Source organism: Carcharodon carcharias, chromosome 20, assembly GCF_017639515.1.
Source record: "Carcharodon carcharias isolate sCarCar2 chromosome 20, sCarCar2.pri, whole genome shotgun sequence".
Classification (NCBI taxonomy): domain Eukaryota; kingdom Metazoa; phylum Chordata; class Chondrichthyes; order Lamniformes; family Lamnidae; genus Carcharodon; species Carcharodon carcharias.
The window spans coordinates 36,780,901-36,798,727 of record NC_054486.1 but is presented as its reverse complement, the minus strand read 5'-3'; the positions used below and the strand labels follow the sequence as shown (position 1 = coordinate 36,798,727).

General features: G+C 41.0%; 1 protein-coding gene across 10 annotated transcripts in view; it reads left to right on the top strand.

Moving 5' to 3' along the window:
• rbm25b (RNA binding motif protein 25b) overlaps positions 1-17,827 on the top strand; it is a 142,111-nt gene that overhangs the window by 58,789 nt on the left and 65,495 nt on the right. For 9 of the 10 annotated variants that reach the window (XM_041214071.1, XM_041214070.1, XM_041214069.1 and 6 more), the window contains 3 exons: positions 12,871-12,991; positions 13,495-13,544; positions 16,665-16,712. In XM_041214071.1, the coding sequence (XP_041070005.1) occupies positions 12,871-12,991; positions 13,495-13,544; positions 16,665-16,712 (219 nt within the window). Of the gene's footprint in view, positions 1-3,538; positions 3,575-12,870; positions 12,992-13,494; positions 13,545-16,664; positions 16,713-17,827 lie in introns of all 10 variants that reach the window. The other variant, XM_041214074.1, reaches the window with a different exon arrangement.

Here is a 17,827-nt window from a genome sequence, read left to right as displayed (position 1 = left end):
CAGCTCTCCAGTTGCCTGACGTAATTTTCCAACAATGAAACATGCAAAAGGGAAAAGAATAACCTATAAATGGAAAAATGCTGGACAAAATTAGCAGGTCCTGCAGCATTTGTGTTGAAACTCAGCTTCACGGGCCAGAGTGCTGAACCTTGTCTAGAACTGAAAGCTAAGTTGAGATTCCTCATCAAAGATATAATTTCAGTTTATTTTCCTTGATTTCTGTCCTGGCCACTACCTACTCTGTCGTACCCAGTGATGTCATGGAGTAGCACTGTATTGGAAGAAAATGCAGCCATTTTGAAATTGTGCCCTGGATGCCAAGCTCATTAATATATATCAGGAAAAGCAGGGGTCTCAACACTCACCCCTGGGGAACCCCATTGCAAACTTTCCTTCTGCCATAATAGCATCATTAACCACTACTCTGTTTTCTGTCACTTAGCCAATTTCGTATCCATGTTGCTACTGTCCCTTTTATTCCATAAGCTATAATTTTACTCAAGTCTGTGTGTGGCACTGGAGCAAATGCCTTTTGGAAGTCCATGTACACCACATCAATAGCATTGCCCTCATCCATCCTCTCTTTCTCCTCTTCAGAAAACTCCAGCAAGTTAGTTAAATATGATTTTCCCTTAAATCCATGCTGTCTTTATTTAATCAGCCTGCATTTGTCCATGTGGCTATTAATTTTGTCCCAAATTATTGTTTCTGGAAGTTTCCCCATCACCCAAGACTGTCCTGTAGTTGCTGGGCTTATCTTTACACCCTTTTTTGAACAAGGGAGTAACTTTTGCCTCTGGCACCACCCCTTGAGTCTAAGGAAGATTGAAAAATTATGGCCAGTGCTTCTGCAATTTCCACTCTCACCTCCATCAATGTCCTTGGATGCATCTCATCCTGTCCCAGTGTCTTATCAACTTGAAGTACAAATGGCCTATCCAAAACCAACTCCTAATCAATTGTAAATCCTTCTAGTGTCTGAATTACCTCCTCTTTCACCATGGCCTGGGTAGCAACTTTTCTTGCTTGCTAAAGACAAATGAAAGTGTTAATTTAATACCTCGGCAACACCTTCTGCCTCCCTGTGTAAATTCCCCTTTAGTTCCGAAATGGCCCCCCTCCTTTTTCCACCCTTTTACTATTACGTGCTTACGGAAGACGATAGGAATCCTTTCTAGTCCCTTTTCATACTATCTCTTTGCTTCTCTTATTTGCTTTTCTACCTCCCTTCAGCCTGGTTCACGATTGTATTTTCTACGTGACATCTGCAATAAGCACACCTTTCGAGGGAATATACCATGACTGTGCCCGAACTGTCTCTTTTTTTTGAAGGTAGCCCATTGTTCAGCTGCTGTTTTTCCTGCCAACTACTAATTCCAATAAATTCAGCCCAGATCTGTTCTTATCCCATTGAAGTTGGCTTTTCTCCAGATAATCATACTACTCTGGATTGTTCTTTGTCCTTTTCTATAGTCAGCCTAAATGTTATGATATAATTGCTTTTCCCGAAATGTTCTCCTACTGACACTTGATCTACTGGGCCTACTTCTAGTACCAAGTACCATGTCTAGCAGTGCCTCCTTACCCATTGAATTGGAAACATACTGCTGAAGAAAATTTTCCTTGCCCCTCTCTTATCTTGACACCACAATTATCCCAGTCTATATTTGGGTAATTAAAGTGCCCCATTATAACTACTCTAATTTTTGCACCTCTTTATAATTTCCTTGCAAATTTGTTCCACTACAATATTCCTATAGACTTTACCGAGCAATGTAATTGTACTTATTTTGTTCCTTAGCACAAGCTATATAGATCGTGTCCTTGACCCCTCTGGGGCATCATCTTTCTCCAGGACAGTAATGCTCTCCTTAATCAATATCTTCACACATACCCCTTTTCTTCCTTTCCTATCTTTCCTGAGCATTTTGTATCTAAGACTATTTAACATCCAATACTGCCCTCCTTTGAGCCAGGTCTCTGTTTTTGCCACAATTTGTCAATCTGCTGCTATAACTTACCAGTCTTATTTATCTGATTTCGACTTTATTTACTTTTTCTCTGATTCTGACCTCACCTCTTCATTTACTTTTCATTATTCTATTGCTGTCTACATCTCCTAGCATTCTGTGCACATTGGCATTCATCTCTGATATTGCCTCCTGTTCCCATACCCCAGTCAAGTTAGTTTAGACCCTTCCAAATAGCTTGAGCAAACCACCCCGCAAGGAACTCAGTCCCAGTTTTGTTTAGGTGTAACCTGTCTGGCCTGTGCAGGTTCCATTTCCCTCAGAGCCGGTCCCAATGTCCCAAGAATCTAAAGCCCCCCCTTGCACTATCTTTCCAGTCACATGTTCATCTGCTTTATCCTCCTTTTTCTATACTCGCTTGGGCGTGACACTGGGAGTGATCTGAAGATTATTACATTTGAGTTTATGCTTGCTAATTTCAGCTCCCTGAAGTCTGACTGCAGGGCAACATCCCACTTTCTACCTATTACCAATGTGGACCATGGCTGCTGGCTGTTTATCCCCCTTCCTGCCCCACCCACTTAGGAGACTCTGTAGCATCCTTGACCCTGGCACCAGGGAGGCAGTGCACCATCCTAGATTCACGTCTGCAGCTGCAGAAACACCTATCTGTTCCCCTAACTCTCGAATCCGCTATCAGTATTGCTCTTCCTGTCTTCCTAGTACCCCCGTACGGCCGAGCTAACTGTGGTGCCATGGACTTGGCTGCACTCCCCAGATGAACCATCACCCTCATCAGTATTTAGAACTGAATACTGGTTGGAATGGGATGCACTCAGAACTCCTGCAGTAAACGCCTGTTTCTTTTTGACTGTCTAGTGGGTGACCAACCCCTCTGTCTGTGCATACTCTTAAGCTGTGGGATGACTACGTCTATAAATGTGCTATCCATGACTCAACCTCGGATGCAGTGACACCACCTGCTGCTCAAGTTCCAAAACATGGAGCTCGAAGCTGTTGTAACTGGCGACACTTTCTTCACGAATGGTTATCCAAGACACAGGAAGCATACTGGAGTTCCCACATAGCACAGGATATGCACTCTCGAAGCTGGAGCAGCCCTACCATATCTCTATTTATTAATTAATAACCTTGTTACTGCAAATAAGCGTTAATATTGCTAATAAACCGTACCAATGAAGCTTTATCAATCATTATAAACCATACTTCTAGCAATAAACCCTACTAACACTTAATGTGCCTTACTAGTGGTAATCCTATATAAAAATATAAGGTGCACCAGCTATTCATTTGTTACTTATTATTTAATTTTTAACTTTTAACTTTTTTAAGCACCCAATTGTTTAGATTCAGCCCTGAAGTAGTAATATTCACCAGCTATTCACCGTAGGATTTTCCTATGATGTCATGGTTTGATTTTTTTGGTCAATCCTGCTTTTTCCTGACAGCTGCAGCAGCTCCATTCTGCCTCCATGCTCTCCCAGGTAATGAGGCCCCAAACCTCGTTCTGTATTTACATTCTCCCTCTCTGGCGCTTTCTTTTGCAGGTCCGCTACCTGGCTGTTGTCTCCACACTCTCCCAGGTAACTCATTTTTGAGCTCTTACTTAGCAGAGATTGTTCTGGGTTCCCCCAGCAGAAGAATTTGTTTCACCATACCTACTCAATTGAATCCCTTTGTGATTTTAAGCACCGGGTAGGTCATCTCTCATCCTACCTTTCAAATGTTGTATTTCTATGTTTGCTTAATACAAACTTACCAATCTCTCACATGGCTGGCAAACTAAACATTAGTTCAGTTTATTTCAAGTCGTAGCACTGGATTACCACAAGTGGCTTGGGCCCTATTTGCAAGGTTGCTAAAAAGACCAAACTTATATTGTGTGGAACTATAAGAATCCCAACACCTATATTGACCAGTGAAGGTCGGCTTGCAGTAGACCATGGGTAGAGAATTCCTTGGCAGATTTCTGAACTACTGTGTCAAGGAAAAGGAGTTTGTTTGGCTGCTCCATTTCATAGGTGAGTTTGATTGAAGCCAAAAAGATGTTCTGCCTATTACACAAATGAATAACGTAGTATATGAGTTTCAGTGCCAGTATAATGCTAGCTATGTAAGCCGTACGTTCCAAAGACTGGTGGATCATATCAACTAGCATGTCCCAGCCGCTGTACACAATGAGCAGGGCACAGACTGTACCCAACTAGCCCGGGCTTGCAAAACTCAAAACACGGTGTCCAACATTAGAAGTGATTCCACGATTGGACAACATTTGCTAAATAATCCTCAATGCGCTAAGAATTATGCTGACAACCAATTTAAGATCATCAGTCGGGCTCACAATGTGGCGCATTTGTGTGTACACAAGTAAGCTACATATAATACACAGGACTCTATACTTTGCAGACTGAAAGAACATGTACATACATTGTGTCTGTTTCAGCTAAACAAAATAAGTGACAGCCATTCACTGACTCATAACCCAGAGCAATGCCTTGACTAATCAGGGTCAAACTGCCTGGTTTAAATTTCAAACAATGCTTGGCTGTTAACTGCCAGTCACCATCAGTGGTGCATTCTCTATTGCAATGCCACTTGCCAAACAATCAGCACTCTCTTCACAGACAGTATAAATTGTTTTTGACTTATATTGGTATTCTTGTGAGTGTCCTGATGAGTGCAAGATGAAAAGCTTAGATCTGTCTCTTTTTCCAGCAATACCCAAGTTTTGTACTACGAAATGACTATTTATACTACCTTCTGATTTTATTGCATTGCTGTATTGATTGCTAGCTTAGGCAAGTGTGTTTCCATAGTTTCTTTGAATTTTATAGCAGTTTCTTTGATCCATCAGGCTTATGAAAGGTAATTGCTTAAACCCTTTTTACACAAGTTAAATACTTTGCAGCTCAACATGCTCAGTTTACCTTCACAGGAGCATCCCCCCACTCTACTTCATCTCACTTTACTAACATATTCTTCTATTTCTTTCTCTGTTATATTTATCTAGCTTCCTGTTAAATGCTGTTCGCTTCAATTCAGTGGCAATGAGTTCCACCTGAGATTTCTCCTGAATTCTTCATTTGATTTATTAGCAACTGTCATACTTATAGTCTGTAGTTTTGAGCTCTCTCGGGTGAAAACATCACATTATGTTTACAGTAACAAACCCCTTTGTGATTTTATAGACCACTACCAGGTCACCCCTCAGTCTCACCTTTGCTAGATCCCCAGCTTGTTGAGTCTTTCCTGATAGATGTATGTTCTCAGATATGGCATCATCACTAAGTCTTTTCTGTACTTTGTCCACTGCTTCCATATCCTTGTTGTAGAGTGGAGATGGAAACTGAAAATACATCATTTAACCAAGGTTCTATATAAATAAAGCCATAACCTTTAAATTATAATTTTATAAAGATTTGAAAAAGAATACAGAAAGAGACTGGTCCTTTGGGTTTATGCTAGAACTTTGAAAGATATCCTATCACCCGTCCAATCTATCCCCATAGACTTGAGTATATCCCCATTGACTTGAGTATTGTTGCCCTTCAATTCCTTTTTGAAAGTTACTACCCTTTCAGTCAGTGAATTCCAAATCAGAGCAACTTTGTTTATTTAAAACTTTTGTTAGCCCCGCTGATTTTTTTTTTGGCAATTAACTCAAATCTGTGTCCTCTGATTACCTGTCACTGCAAATGCTTTCTCCCTATTTACTGTATGAAAACCCGTCACAATTTTGAAGACTTCATTACCTTTTTATTTGCTCTAATTCTAATCTCATCATCTTTTCCAGTCTCTCCCCATAACTGAAGTCCCCCATCCTGGTACTATTCTAGTAAATCCTATCCAAAGCCTTTTGCACTTCCTTGTCATATGATTGTACTGTTTCTTGTAGAATGCTGCATGTCCTAATAAACCATTCTGATTACGTCCATGCAGTTACTGACTTGCTGATCAGAGAAAAAGCTTTTCTCTGTTTACAATATTAAAACCCAAGTTACAGCATTAGATTGAAGAAGCTGGGGCTGCTTTCCTTAGAGCAGAGAAAGTTGAGAGAACATTTGTTAGTTTTGTTCAAAACCATTAGGGCTGGTGGAAAGGTCAAGAACTGTGGGCACCAATTTAAGATGAATAGCCAAAGAAGCGAAGGCGGCCTGAGGAAAAATTTTATCCAGTGGGCTGTTTAGCATCTGAAATGAGCTATCTGAGAGAGTGGTGGATTCAATCGTTGCTTTAAAAAGGGAATAGGAGAAGCACGTGAAGTGAAACAACTTGCAGAGCTATGGAGGAGGAGTGGGGTAGATGTTGTTGGACTGGTTGAGTTCTCTTACAGAGAGCTGACACTAACACAATGGGCTGAATGACTTGTGTTGGTGCCATTCTGTGATGATTTTGGATACCTTTACCCAATTGCCACTGTCACATTTTTGGTATTTTTTTCTTACACAATTGCAATATCTGCATTTGCGATTGAAAATATCTGTAAATATATCAGCTTGTAATGATGTAATTTGACCAGCAGCTGGCACTTTACCTTTACACCACAAAATTGTTTGAAATGTTTTCTGAATTTTTTTTGACATTTGTTCTCCATAACTGAAAGTTCAGATGTTCAAATTCAGCTTGGTGTTTTTTTTTTAAACTTGCATGTTTCATATGATCATTAAATTCTACCTGGCTGCTGATGTGGTGTCGGAGGATTGGAGGACATTGTAGCAAGAGCAAAGGATAGTATGAGTAATTGTAAGCTAGTTAGCTTAACTTTGGTTGTGGGCACATTATTGGAATCCGTTCTGAAGCACAGTATAGACCATCGTTTAGGAAGGCATAGATTAATGAAGGAAAGTTGGCATGAATTTTTTTTTAAGTGAAGGTCATGTCTGACTTTATTGGTTTTTTTGAGATGACAGTTGTGCTGATGAGGGCAGTGCAATGGATGTGGTCTACTTGGATTTTTGCAAGACTTTTGACGATATTCCACATAGGCTGGTTGCAAAAGTAAAAGTCCTTGGGATCCAAGGGAGAGTGAGCGTATTGGATCAAGAACGCAAAGAGTGATGTGTTCTTGTGACTTGAAGGCTGTTACCAGTGGTGTTCTGCAAGGCTCAATACTTGGTCTATTGAAGTTTATAGCTTATATAAATAAATGGCTTAGACCAAGGGTTTCCAAACTGTGGGTCGTGACACCAGTGAGGCAGCAAAGGTCACATTTGGGGTCACGAAGTCATCCCCCTCTGAGCTGCAATGGCGACTCTGAAGAGATGACCCAGCCTGGAGGCCCTGGACCTACTGGATCATTTCCACCAAGCAGGACGGGGTGGTGAGCCCTCAGTTCTCTTTAACTTAAGAAAACACTTCTAGCAGTGAGTTCAAGTGGGCCCAAGATGTTTGTGCACCGGAATGGTGCAGCTGGAGGCCTGCAAGTGCAGCTCGGTCATTGTCTGAATGCAGGAAAAACTGGGAGGCATGTGGCGCTGCCAGGAATGTGCGTGGCAATTCAACGTTACTGCGTTTCTGCTCCTGTCTGCCTGTTGTACTTGTTCCTTACCCCAGGATAGCAATGACTGGCAACTAGACCAAAAGGAGGGGAGGAGAGAGGAGCTGGTGAGTGAGCAGGGTTGGGAATAGGGGCTGCTGAGTGTGTATTGTGGGGGGTGATTAGGAAGAAGGGGCTGAGTGAGAGAGTGGCGAAGGGGTTGGGTGGTGGCAAGAGGAACTAGTATAAGTGAGTGTGGGGAATAGGGGTTGGCAGTGGGAGCTGCTGAGTGAGTGGGGGAAGCAGTTGGGATGACGGACTTCTGAGTCAGTCGGGGGAGAGAGTTTGGGAAGAGGGGCTGTTAAGTGAGTGAATAGGTTATGAAGAGGGGCTGGTGTATGTATGGGGGAGGGGTGGAGGGATGAGGGGCATGTGTGTGTTTAGGGGAGAGGCTGATTGCAATGAGTTTGTTGGGGTGTGGGGACAGGGGCTTCAATGAGTGGAATATGGCCAGGGAATATGGGGAGCTTGGCTGGAACCATGAGTTCAGAGAAATGATAACATTTAAAACATAGATTTTGTATTTATGTAATGTATTTTAAGTTGATGTACGAGTTTTAATAATTATATACAGAATGTTACGACGCTGTTTTATTGCTGTTTAGCTTTTGTTGGCATCTGGGGTCATGTTAATTTTCAGATGTTGAAATGGATCCACATTAAAAAAATAGTTTGGGAAGCACTGGTTTAGACTCACATGTAGTGGGCATGATAAAGAAGTTTGCAGATAATATAAAAATTAGCTGTGTGGTTGACATTGAAGAGGAAACCCTTGGCCTGTGGGAAGATATAGATGTCTGCTCAGTTCAGTAGAAAAGGGAATACAATCTAGAAAAGCATAAGATAATGCATTTCAGGAGGTGCAACAAGGCAAGAGAATAGACAGTAAATGGGAGGATACTGAATAGTGGAGAAACCAAGGGACCGTGGAGTGTATGTTCACAGATCCTTAAAGGGCATGTCAGTAAGGTGTTTAAGAAGGCATCTGACATGCTTTCCTTCATTCGTTGAGGCACAGAATACAAGAAAAGGGAGGTTATGCTGGAACTGTAGTCAACACTAGTTAGACAACAGCTTGAGTACTTCATACAGGTCCTGTTATCACATTGCAGGAAAGATGTGATTGCACTGGAGAGGGTGCAGAAGAGATTTATGAGGATGTTGTCAGGACTAGAGAATTTTAGCTGTGGGAAAAAAATTGGGCTGGGGTTACTTGGAACAGAGGAGGCGGAGGGATGACTTGCTTGAGCTGTTTAAACTTGCAGGGGCATACATAGAGTAAACAGGGACAGTCAGGGGAGTCACAAACTAAGGGGCATAGATTTAATTGATAGGATTGCGGGATTGATAAAAAAAAACATTTTTCCATCAGATCATGGTAGGGACCTGAAACTCAGTCTTGCAAGGACTGTAGAGGCAGAATCTCTGACCTCATTTAAGGAGTACTTGGATGTCTACTTGGAGCTGTGAGCTGCAGGACTACAGACCTAGTGCAGGAAGATGAGCTTAGGCTGAGCCTGACTAGCATGGACATAATGGGCATAAATTTTCTATGATTTCATAATATGACAACAACCATCCACCCTGTCTTTTTGTGCTCTGTCATGTCTTTGTTAAAGATTTTAGTTGAAAGCCTGGCATGGACCTTTGTGCAGAGCTGTGCTGGCAGTAATTAACTAAGAAGTGTGTGAGCATGAGCTTGCTATCCAGTCGTGTTTTTGTTCTTGAGATTATCTGTTTACTGTCATTCATTTTATTTTGTGTTCTGTCTTAGAGTTCATCCCTTCTCAATGGATAAGTGGAAACTGCAATACTGCTTTTGAATTTCTTATTTCTCAAGATACATAAGTATCGTTTAGTCAGCTGTAGTGTGAAACATCTTTAGCTTTTAGCAGTTTCTGCTAAGCTGTTCTTCAAAATTATTTGGAGGGATGAAAACAAAGCAACAATTTCTAAAGCATTATCTAGTTCAAGTGTATAAAGCACAGACTGTGGAGAAAAATGACTGCTAATTATATGCTTGAGTTCTATAAACTTCCGAAAGCTGAATATGTTATTGCTGATGTTCAATTTTCAAAGAAAATAATTGGTTGAGTTTAGAAGCCAACTAATTACCTTGCTTATCTTTGGAATTGGCAAATGTTCTGGTTGCTTAGACTCGAGGCATAATTACCAACACAAAGTCAAAAGACAGTGAGGGAAAAAACAGTGTGTTCTCAATTACCACTTGCCACATCATGGGAAATTGACTAGAAATACCAATGAAATGGGACTGAATGTAGGGGATATTGAGCGGAAGCAAAATGAGGATTAAAATAATCTTGCACACAGCTGGGACAAAAGCAGAGATACAATGAAGGGATCTGCAGATGCCATTGACAAGTCTCAAATAACCTCCTTCCCCCAACAGTACCTGTCCTTATTCTAATATATGTGCCAGTGGTGCTGGCTTTTGCCATACGATTCTAGGGTCAGTTAGCTCAGTTGGTTGGATAGCTAGAGCGTGGTGCAGAATGACGCTAGCAGTTTGTGTTCAAGCCATGTATCAGCTGTGGTAGTTCATGGAGACCTGCCTCCTGGCTTTGCCCCATGCTTGAAGTGGAATGGTGCCCCTCAAGCTGTATGACCAATTGTCCCTCTAATGGAGAGAGGTGCCTGTGGTTCCTTGTGGACTATGGCTAATTACCTGTAAATTATTTTGTACAGCCAGCTGCAACCCAAAGTAGTACTTTAAATGGTGCAGCCAACTAATAACTTGTTCTGCTTCAGCTAATTCGACTTTGAACCCATAATCAGGCAGCATTTTGGGATTTTCTGCTCATCCACCCACCCACTTCATAAATTATGAACATACGAAAAATGACACAGAAAAGGACCTGCAAGTACTTTGTGTATCCCATACAATTGTGATGCAATTTACATTCCATACATGGCCAGCAAAAGCAGCTTATATTTAGCACTTTTGATGTAATAAAATGCCCGAGGCACTTCACAGAAGCTTTATAAAGCAAGATTAAACACTGAGCCACACAAGGTGATATTGGCACCAAAGGCTAAAAGATTGGTCAAAGAAGTAGGTTTTAAAGAGTGTCCTAAAGGAAGAAAGAAAACGAGGTAGACAGACAGAGGTTTAGGGAGGGAATTCCAGAATTTAGGGCCTTGGTAACTGAAGGCACAGTCATCAGTGGTGGAACAATTAAAGCAGAGGGGATGCTCAAGATGTCAGAATTGTATGAGGTTAGCTTTTGAGGGCTATGGGTTGGGAGGCAATTACAGAGATGGGGAGGGGTGAAGCCATGGCGCACTTGAAAACAAGGATGAGAATTTTAAAAATTGAGGTGTTGCTCGACTGGGAAGCAGCCTGGATTAACAAGCACAGCAGTGATTGGTGACTTACATGGTGCAAGTAAGTTAGCGGATAGCAGAGCTTTGAATGACCTAAAGTTTACAAAGGGTAGAATGTAGGAGACAAGCTCGGAGTGCATTGGAATAGTTCCCAAACCATCATTAAGACCATTAAAGTAACAAAGGCATAAATGCGGGTTTCAGCAGCAGATGCACTTTGAAGGGTGAAGTCAAATGATGGTACCAAGTTGCAAATATGTGATCTTAATGGTGATGCAAATGTTTGGCCCAAAGCCAGTTATGACTATAAGCTTGTGAACAGTTTGGTTTAGTTGTAAACTGTTGCTAGGGAAATGGATAAAGTCAGTAGCCAGGGAACAGAATTTGGAGCTGGAACTCAGCTTCCGTCTGCCCAATATTTAAGCTGTATTTCTGGATGATATTGCCGAGGGGCAATATGTAGATGAGAAATGGGGAGGCGACAACATGTTCAAAGACTTGGAGAGGAAAGGAATGTTGGTGATGGGGCAGTAGTTTGCAGGGATGGTGAGGTTAAGGCATTTGTGATGATGATAGATTTAAAGGAGATAGGGTGAATGAATGATTTACAGTAGAGAAAAATAGCTGGGAGTTGTGCATTCCCAGATAAATCTGGAATTGTGAGCAGTTTTCAGAGTTTGGGGACAGATGTAGTGAATGAAGTCCAGAAGCTAATTAAGGGAGCAGTATTGGAAGTGGTGCTGATGGTATTTTTGTCAGAATGAAAATCGGGAGGTGAACAGAGTTAGTAGTGGGATCAGAAAAATGAAGAAATTAGAGGACATCATAAAATTCACAAGCAGCAGATGCTTGTTCTTCAGTCAAGGCAGTGAGTTTCTGGTTTGGACAGACTGAAGTTGAAAAACCAGAATAACAAGTGGCCAATCACAAGCCCAGCAGGTCTTTCAATCACAGCGGAGTTAGGGGGACAGGCAATAAATGCCCTTTAAAATATTGCACAAGTGCAGCGGGTCAGACAGAAGTTGGGCCTTACGGTCTAGCCAGTGCAACCCTGAACAGAAGTATTTTGTTGATATCCAGAGAAGTTAGGGGTTTGAAACCAAGTTTGGGAGAAAATCCAGATATTTTCCAGCGTGCTCAGTGTAAGATTGGGGGTGGAGTTTAAACCAACAGGCTATTTAAACTTAATAGTTAACTTGAACTTTGGACAAAAATGCACCTGTTGTTTGAATCAGTGAAACTTAAAACAATTGAGAGGATTTTGGAGAAGAAACGGCAAAGGATAGCAGCACAGGGCCAAAGATAGATGTGCACAGATGTTCCTTGGGGACTGACTGTCTTGATTTCACAGAAATGAAATAATTTGAAGATTTGGAGAACAAAATCTGGAAAATTGCTCTCTGTCTCCTTAGATGGTCACCCTGGCTCTGATCAATGTTACTAGGTACATACCTATCTACTATAAAAGATTATTTGTTCCCCAGCCAGAAGCAGCTTCAGCAAATTGGCTTCCACCACACAAGCTAACAGCCTTTGCAACAGGTCTGTTATTTTCTGGGGTGGGGAAAGAGCCACCTCCTGACAAACTTAGGCATCCCCTTAAATAACTTGTAAGAGTGACCCCTGGCTCTCACTGACCCATCCAGTTGAAACACTTGATCTGCAAAAACAGTTTAGTCCTACCATCATCTCATAAACATTGGTCAAAGTCCGCCCATTACCTGCAGTTTTCTAAAGTGTAGCATCCAGCTCTTTAAGCCTGTGTGGGCAACTAGGATCTTGTAAACTTGGAATTGATCTTGAAGCCCTCCTCCACTCTTTCTAAAGTCTAATTGTCGCCCACCATTCAGGGAAAGCCAAATTGGGCATAATTCGATTTGAAGTTTAACCTATTTTGTTCTTTTTGGACTTGTTCTGGAAATATATCCCAGCACCCTAATAAATTATTGTAACAAAGCTTGAAAATTTGGACTGTGTAACCGGTGTTGTCTCTTGCAGGCTGGTGCTGAAACAATGTCATTTCCACCGCATATGAATCGCCCTCCTTTAGGGATACCTCCATTGCCACCGGGTATTCCTCCTCCACAATTTACAGGCTTTCCTCCTTCTGTGCCACCTGGTATGTAAATTAGATATTGTTTTAAAAGCAATAGAAAGCTACCTCGTGTTTTTAAATATTTTACTAAGTGGTTTATTTATTGATACATTTATGTGCAAGTGCCCCTGTAGCTTCATATACATGTGAGCACATTTACTTCACAATATGATACTGAGCTTTAGACATCAAAAAGGCTCTAGCCTCAATTCATGATGTATGCTCTGTTGGCGGATCTAAATTTGGACAGGGATAGAGTGGCTATAACTGTGCTCAACATATTGAAGTTGAGAGCGAGGGTGAGGATCCCTACCTTGATGTCTAACCAGTGGTCTTTGCCATTGTACATACACCATTGTATGAAAGCTTGCAAATCATGCTGACACTTATTTGGCTGCCTGGCCAAAAGCCTTTTGGGCTGGCAGTGCAACCATACCTGGCATGAATGAGCAGTTGTATTAAGATAGGGAAGGCAGGTTGGTTGGAGTGATGATCTACTTGACATTTTCAAACTTGGTTTTTTTTAGGGGCACCTGTGATTCCTGTACCTATGGGAATAATGACACCTGCCACAACTGTAAGTATTGTCAAGCTCTGATATTATAGTTCAGCTTTTTTAAAAATTTGAAGGCTTGTAATGTTACCAGAGACCAAATTGCAAAAGCAAATGAAGTTAGCTGGTAGAATTTGTTTTAAGTTCATTAATTTAAATTTGCATTCCTTCATCCAGGGCTAACTTGCTTGATGATTTCAAATGATATAGATTGAATAAATGTTTAAAGTGAAAATCCCAGACTCTAATCATATTTAACACTTAACACTCCAATATCAAGTTTACTTTGTTTCTCTAGTTCTAACAGGTTGTAAAGAAGAGTTATTTCCCCTGCACTTAATGGTCATTAGAAATCAGATGCTGTGCCTAATGCTGATCTCACAGCCTCTCGAGCCTGTTAGATAATGGCTAATCCGTATCGTAACCCTGTCTACCTGGCTTGGTCCTGTAACCCTTAATACTCTTATCCAATGTAAATCTATCAAGCTCAGTCTTGAAATTTTCAATTCACTTCCATCTTTTCTTTGGCGGATGGGGATAGAGTTTCAGATTTCCGTTACCCTGTGTGTGAAGAAGTGCTCCCTGACATCACTCCGAATGGCATAGCTCTAATTTGAACTTTATTCCTCCTTGTTCTGAGGAAATGTTTTCTCTTTATTTACCCTGTTGAATCTCTTTGTCATTTTAAAAATCTCAATTAGGTCACCACTTAATCTTCGGTATTCAAGGGAATGCAAGTTTTGTCTATGCAACCATGCCTCATAAATTAACCCTTTTCTTCGTGGGTATTGTTCTGGTGAATCACTGCTGTTTCCTTCCTGAGGTAGGAAGCTCAGATTCCAGATGAGATCTAATCAGAGTATTCCAGCCCTCTTGAGATAAAGTCCAGCATTTCCATCATGCCATTAACGTGAGACTGTTCTATCTTAAATTTTCCCAGCTTTGTTGTATAATTGCCAGCACAAAGCATGTTTGGCTGATGGCAGAAAAGATCTTCATAAATTCTATTTTTTCATACTTGAAACTCCAGAAGGCCATTTGGTTATAGATTATCAACAAGTGCTGTGAAGTAGTTAGTGGCTCTTGGCTGTTAAAGGCTCAGTTTGAAACTTGGTACTCGTAAAAGTAGGAAATTACAGGAATAAGATATTGGGGTTGTGTTTGGTTCTGTATAATGCCATCTGGAATCTCATAAATTAAATGTAATGCTCTTACAGAATAAGGAAAGAAACTTCAAAATTGTACAGGATTAGCTAGGGCATATGACACAGAAACAGGCCATTTGGCCCAGCCAGCCCATGCCAGTGTTTATGCTCCCCTTGAGCCTCCTTTCGTCTTTTCTTACCTAAATCTGTCATCGTAAACATCAATTTCTTTCTCCCTCACATTCTTGTCCAGCTTCCCTTAAAATGCATCTATACTATTCACTTGAACCACTCCCCTATCTTGGCAAATTTCACCTTCTCACAAAAGCAAAACGAAGTTGATGCTGGAAATTTGAACTAACATCAGAAATTACGGGAAACACTCATTAGGTTTTGCAACATCTGGAGGGAGAAACAGTTAATATTCAGGTCTGGGCCTTTCACATTGAGAATTTCAGTTTGTTCCAGATGTAGAATTTAAATGAACAATCCTAATCTAAAAGTAATATTCTCTCATTTTTGAGTGCTCGTAACAATTATTTTCTTTCTGCAATGTTCTCTTGCCTCTTCTGAAAGCAATGAACCCTTGCTGCAGGACTGCTGCACGCTGCCATGTGGTCATCATTCATGTGTTGGCGAGCTTGTGGGCCACAGCTCAATTATGTCATCAAGAGATGCTTACATGCAATTATAACATCAATTTGGAAACCCCTTTCTCAAATCAGAGTGCTGAAGCAGTAATCCTACTACTGTTCTGACTGGGTGTGGCTCATCAGCATAGAGTGGGGGTAGGATCTGCTACCTCCCATTTGGAAAAATCTTGCCATTCAACACCTGAGGATAATTGGTTTTTAAATGATTGAATAATGGAAATTTGACTAATTTAATATTTTACCTCAAAATAAATAACATCTTGAGGCAAAAATATCTTCCTGAAATCAGAGGGCTGACTTACGAGGAGAGATTGAATATTGCTGAAAAAAGAGATGTGTCAAAGCTTTTCGTCTTGCACTCATCAATGCACTTCCCAAGAATGCCAATATAAGAGGAAAACGACACTCTTTTCATACATTATAAATGTTCGACATGTCTTTTTTTCAGCAATACTCAAGTTCTGTACCACCAAACGACTATAGGAGAGATTGAATAGAATGGGCCTATATTCTCTGGAGTTTAGAGGAATGAGAGGTGATCTCATTGACATATAAAATTCTTAGATGACTTGGCAGGGTAGATGCTGTTTCCTCTGGCTGGAGAGTCTAGAGCTAGTGGCCACAGTGTCAGAATAAGGGGTCAACTATTAAGGACTGAGATGAGTAATTTCAACACTAAAGATTGTGAATACTTTTGGGGTGTCTGAGGGCTGTGGATGCTCAGTTAATATTTTTAAAGATTGAGATCCATGGATTTTTGAATGCTGAGGGAATCGAGGGACATGGGGATCAGACGGGAAAATGGAGTTGAGGTGAAGATCAGGCCTGATCTTATTGAATGGCGGAGCAAGTTTAAGGAACTGTATGGCCTACTCTTCCTATTTCATATGTTGTTAGCAGTTTCCAGTAAAATCTGGTAGTATAAATTTGAGCTGTTGAAAGTGTAATCTTCAGAAAGTGGGCAAATTTTTGGGATTGTGTATAAAATGAAGTTAAAATGAGCACAGCCCTCCAAGCCTGATGTTTAAAAATTATAATTTGAACACTTAAGGATGTTCGCTTCAAATTAAGCCATCATTAAAAGCTCTGATTTTCATTCATAAGAGTCATTTCCAGTCATTTAAAGCTCAGAACTTGTAAAATAGTTCCAAATCAGAGGGGGTTATCTGGGACTATTGTTTGGCACACTCCTTAATTTATAAGTGCATGAAAACCAGATTTATAACAGACTGGGATCAGTTTGGAATAGGAGGTACCATTTGTAAAACTGTCTTCCATGACTTAATCCCATGTTTCTGTAAGATGTGTTGTATTTATACTGTTGTTGTCTCCCTCCCCCTTTCCAGGTCTCCATGCTGTACACCATGAACCGTTGCCCAACAGAGGGCAAGCAGGTAACCTGTTCTGGGACCACTGCCAATGGCAGTCTATAACTGAACATTAAGCATTGTATGAAAGCAGTTCCTTTGCCCCTTTTTCCTTCTCCTTTTCCCAAAGTACCATTCTTTTTTGTCGAGAAAAGAGACATACTATCGAAGCTTTTCACTTTGCATTCATCAGGACAGCTACTCAAGGTAAACCAGCAGTAAAGGGAGCAACAATTTATGGTGCATGAGAAGAGAGTGCTGATGGGTTGGCAAGTGGACTTTGATTGGTAGAGGCAGTGCCACGGAGAATGCAGCAGATTACTGTTAACTGCTAAGCTTTGGTTTCAAATTCAAACCAGGCAGGCTGACCTTGATTGGTCAAGACATTGCCATGGGGAATGAACTGGGCAACAGGCAAAGTATTGATTGTGCTCAACCAGCCCATGCTTGCATAACTCAAAAAAAGGTGTCCAACATTAGATGTGATTCTGCAATTGGACAACACTTGCTAAACAATCCTGATTGTGCGAAGAATTACACTGGAAACCAATTTAAAATTACCAGTTGGGCTAGCAGAGTGGTTCACTTACACATACTAGAAGCCACGCATTTACACACACAGGACCCTGTCCATTGCAGACAGAAGAAGCATGTCCATGCATTATGCCTTTTCCAATTAAACAAAAGCTTGGGGGGGCCACCATTCCCTGGCTTGTTCCCCATGGCAATGCCTTGACCAATCGGAGTCTACCTGCCCGGTTTGAATTTGAAACTAAAACATGGCAGTTAGCTCTTCTCTGCTGTGTTCTCCATGGTAACACCTTTACAAATCAGTGTTCAATTACCAACCAATCAGCATGCTCTTTTCATGCAGTATAAATTGTTGCTCTGTTTACTGCTGTTTTATCTTGCTTAGCTATCCTGATGACGGCAAGACAAAAAACTCTGATAGTATGTCTCTCTTTTTCAGCAATACTCAAGTTCTGTACTACCAAACGGCCTTTTTTTCCTTCAGCGAAATCCCCAGGCACCCTTGCTGAACTTGTAGATCCTGTGTGTTAAATTATGGGCATTAACTCACATCACATTTAAACAGCAAAAACAGAAGATTACCTCAAATGTATGTGCTTATAATCAGAATG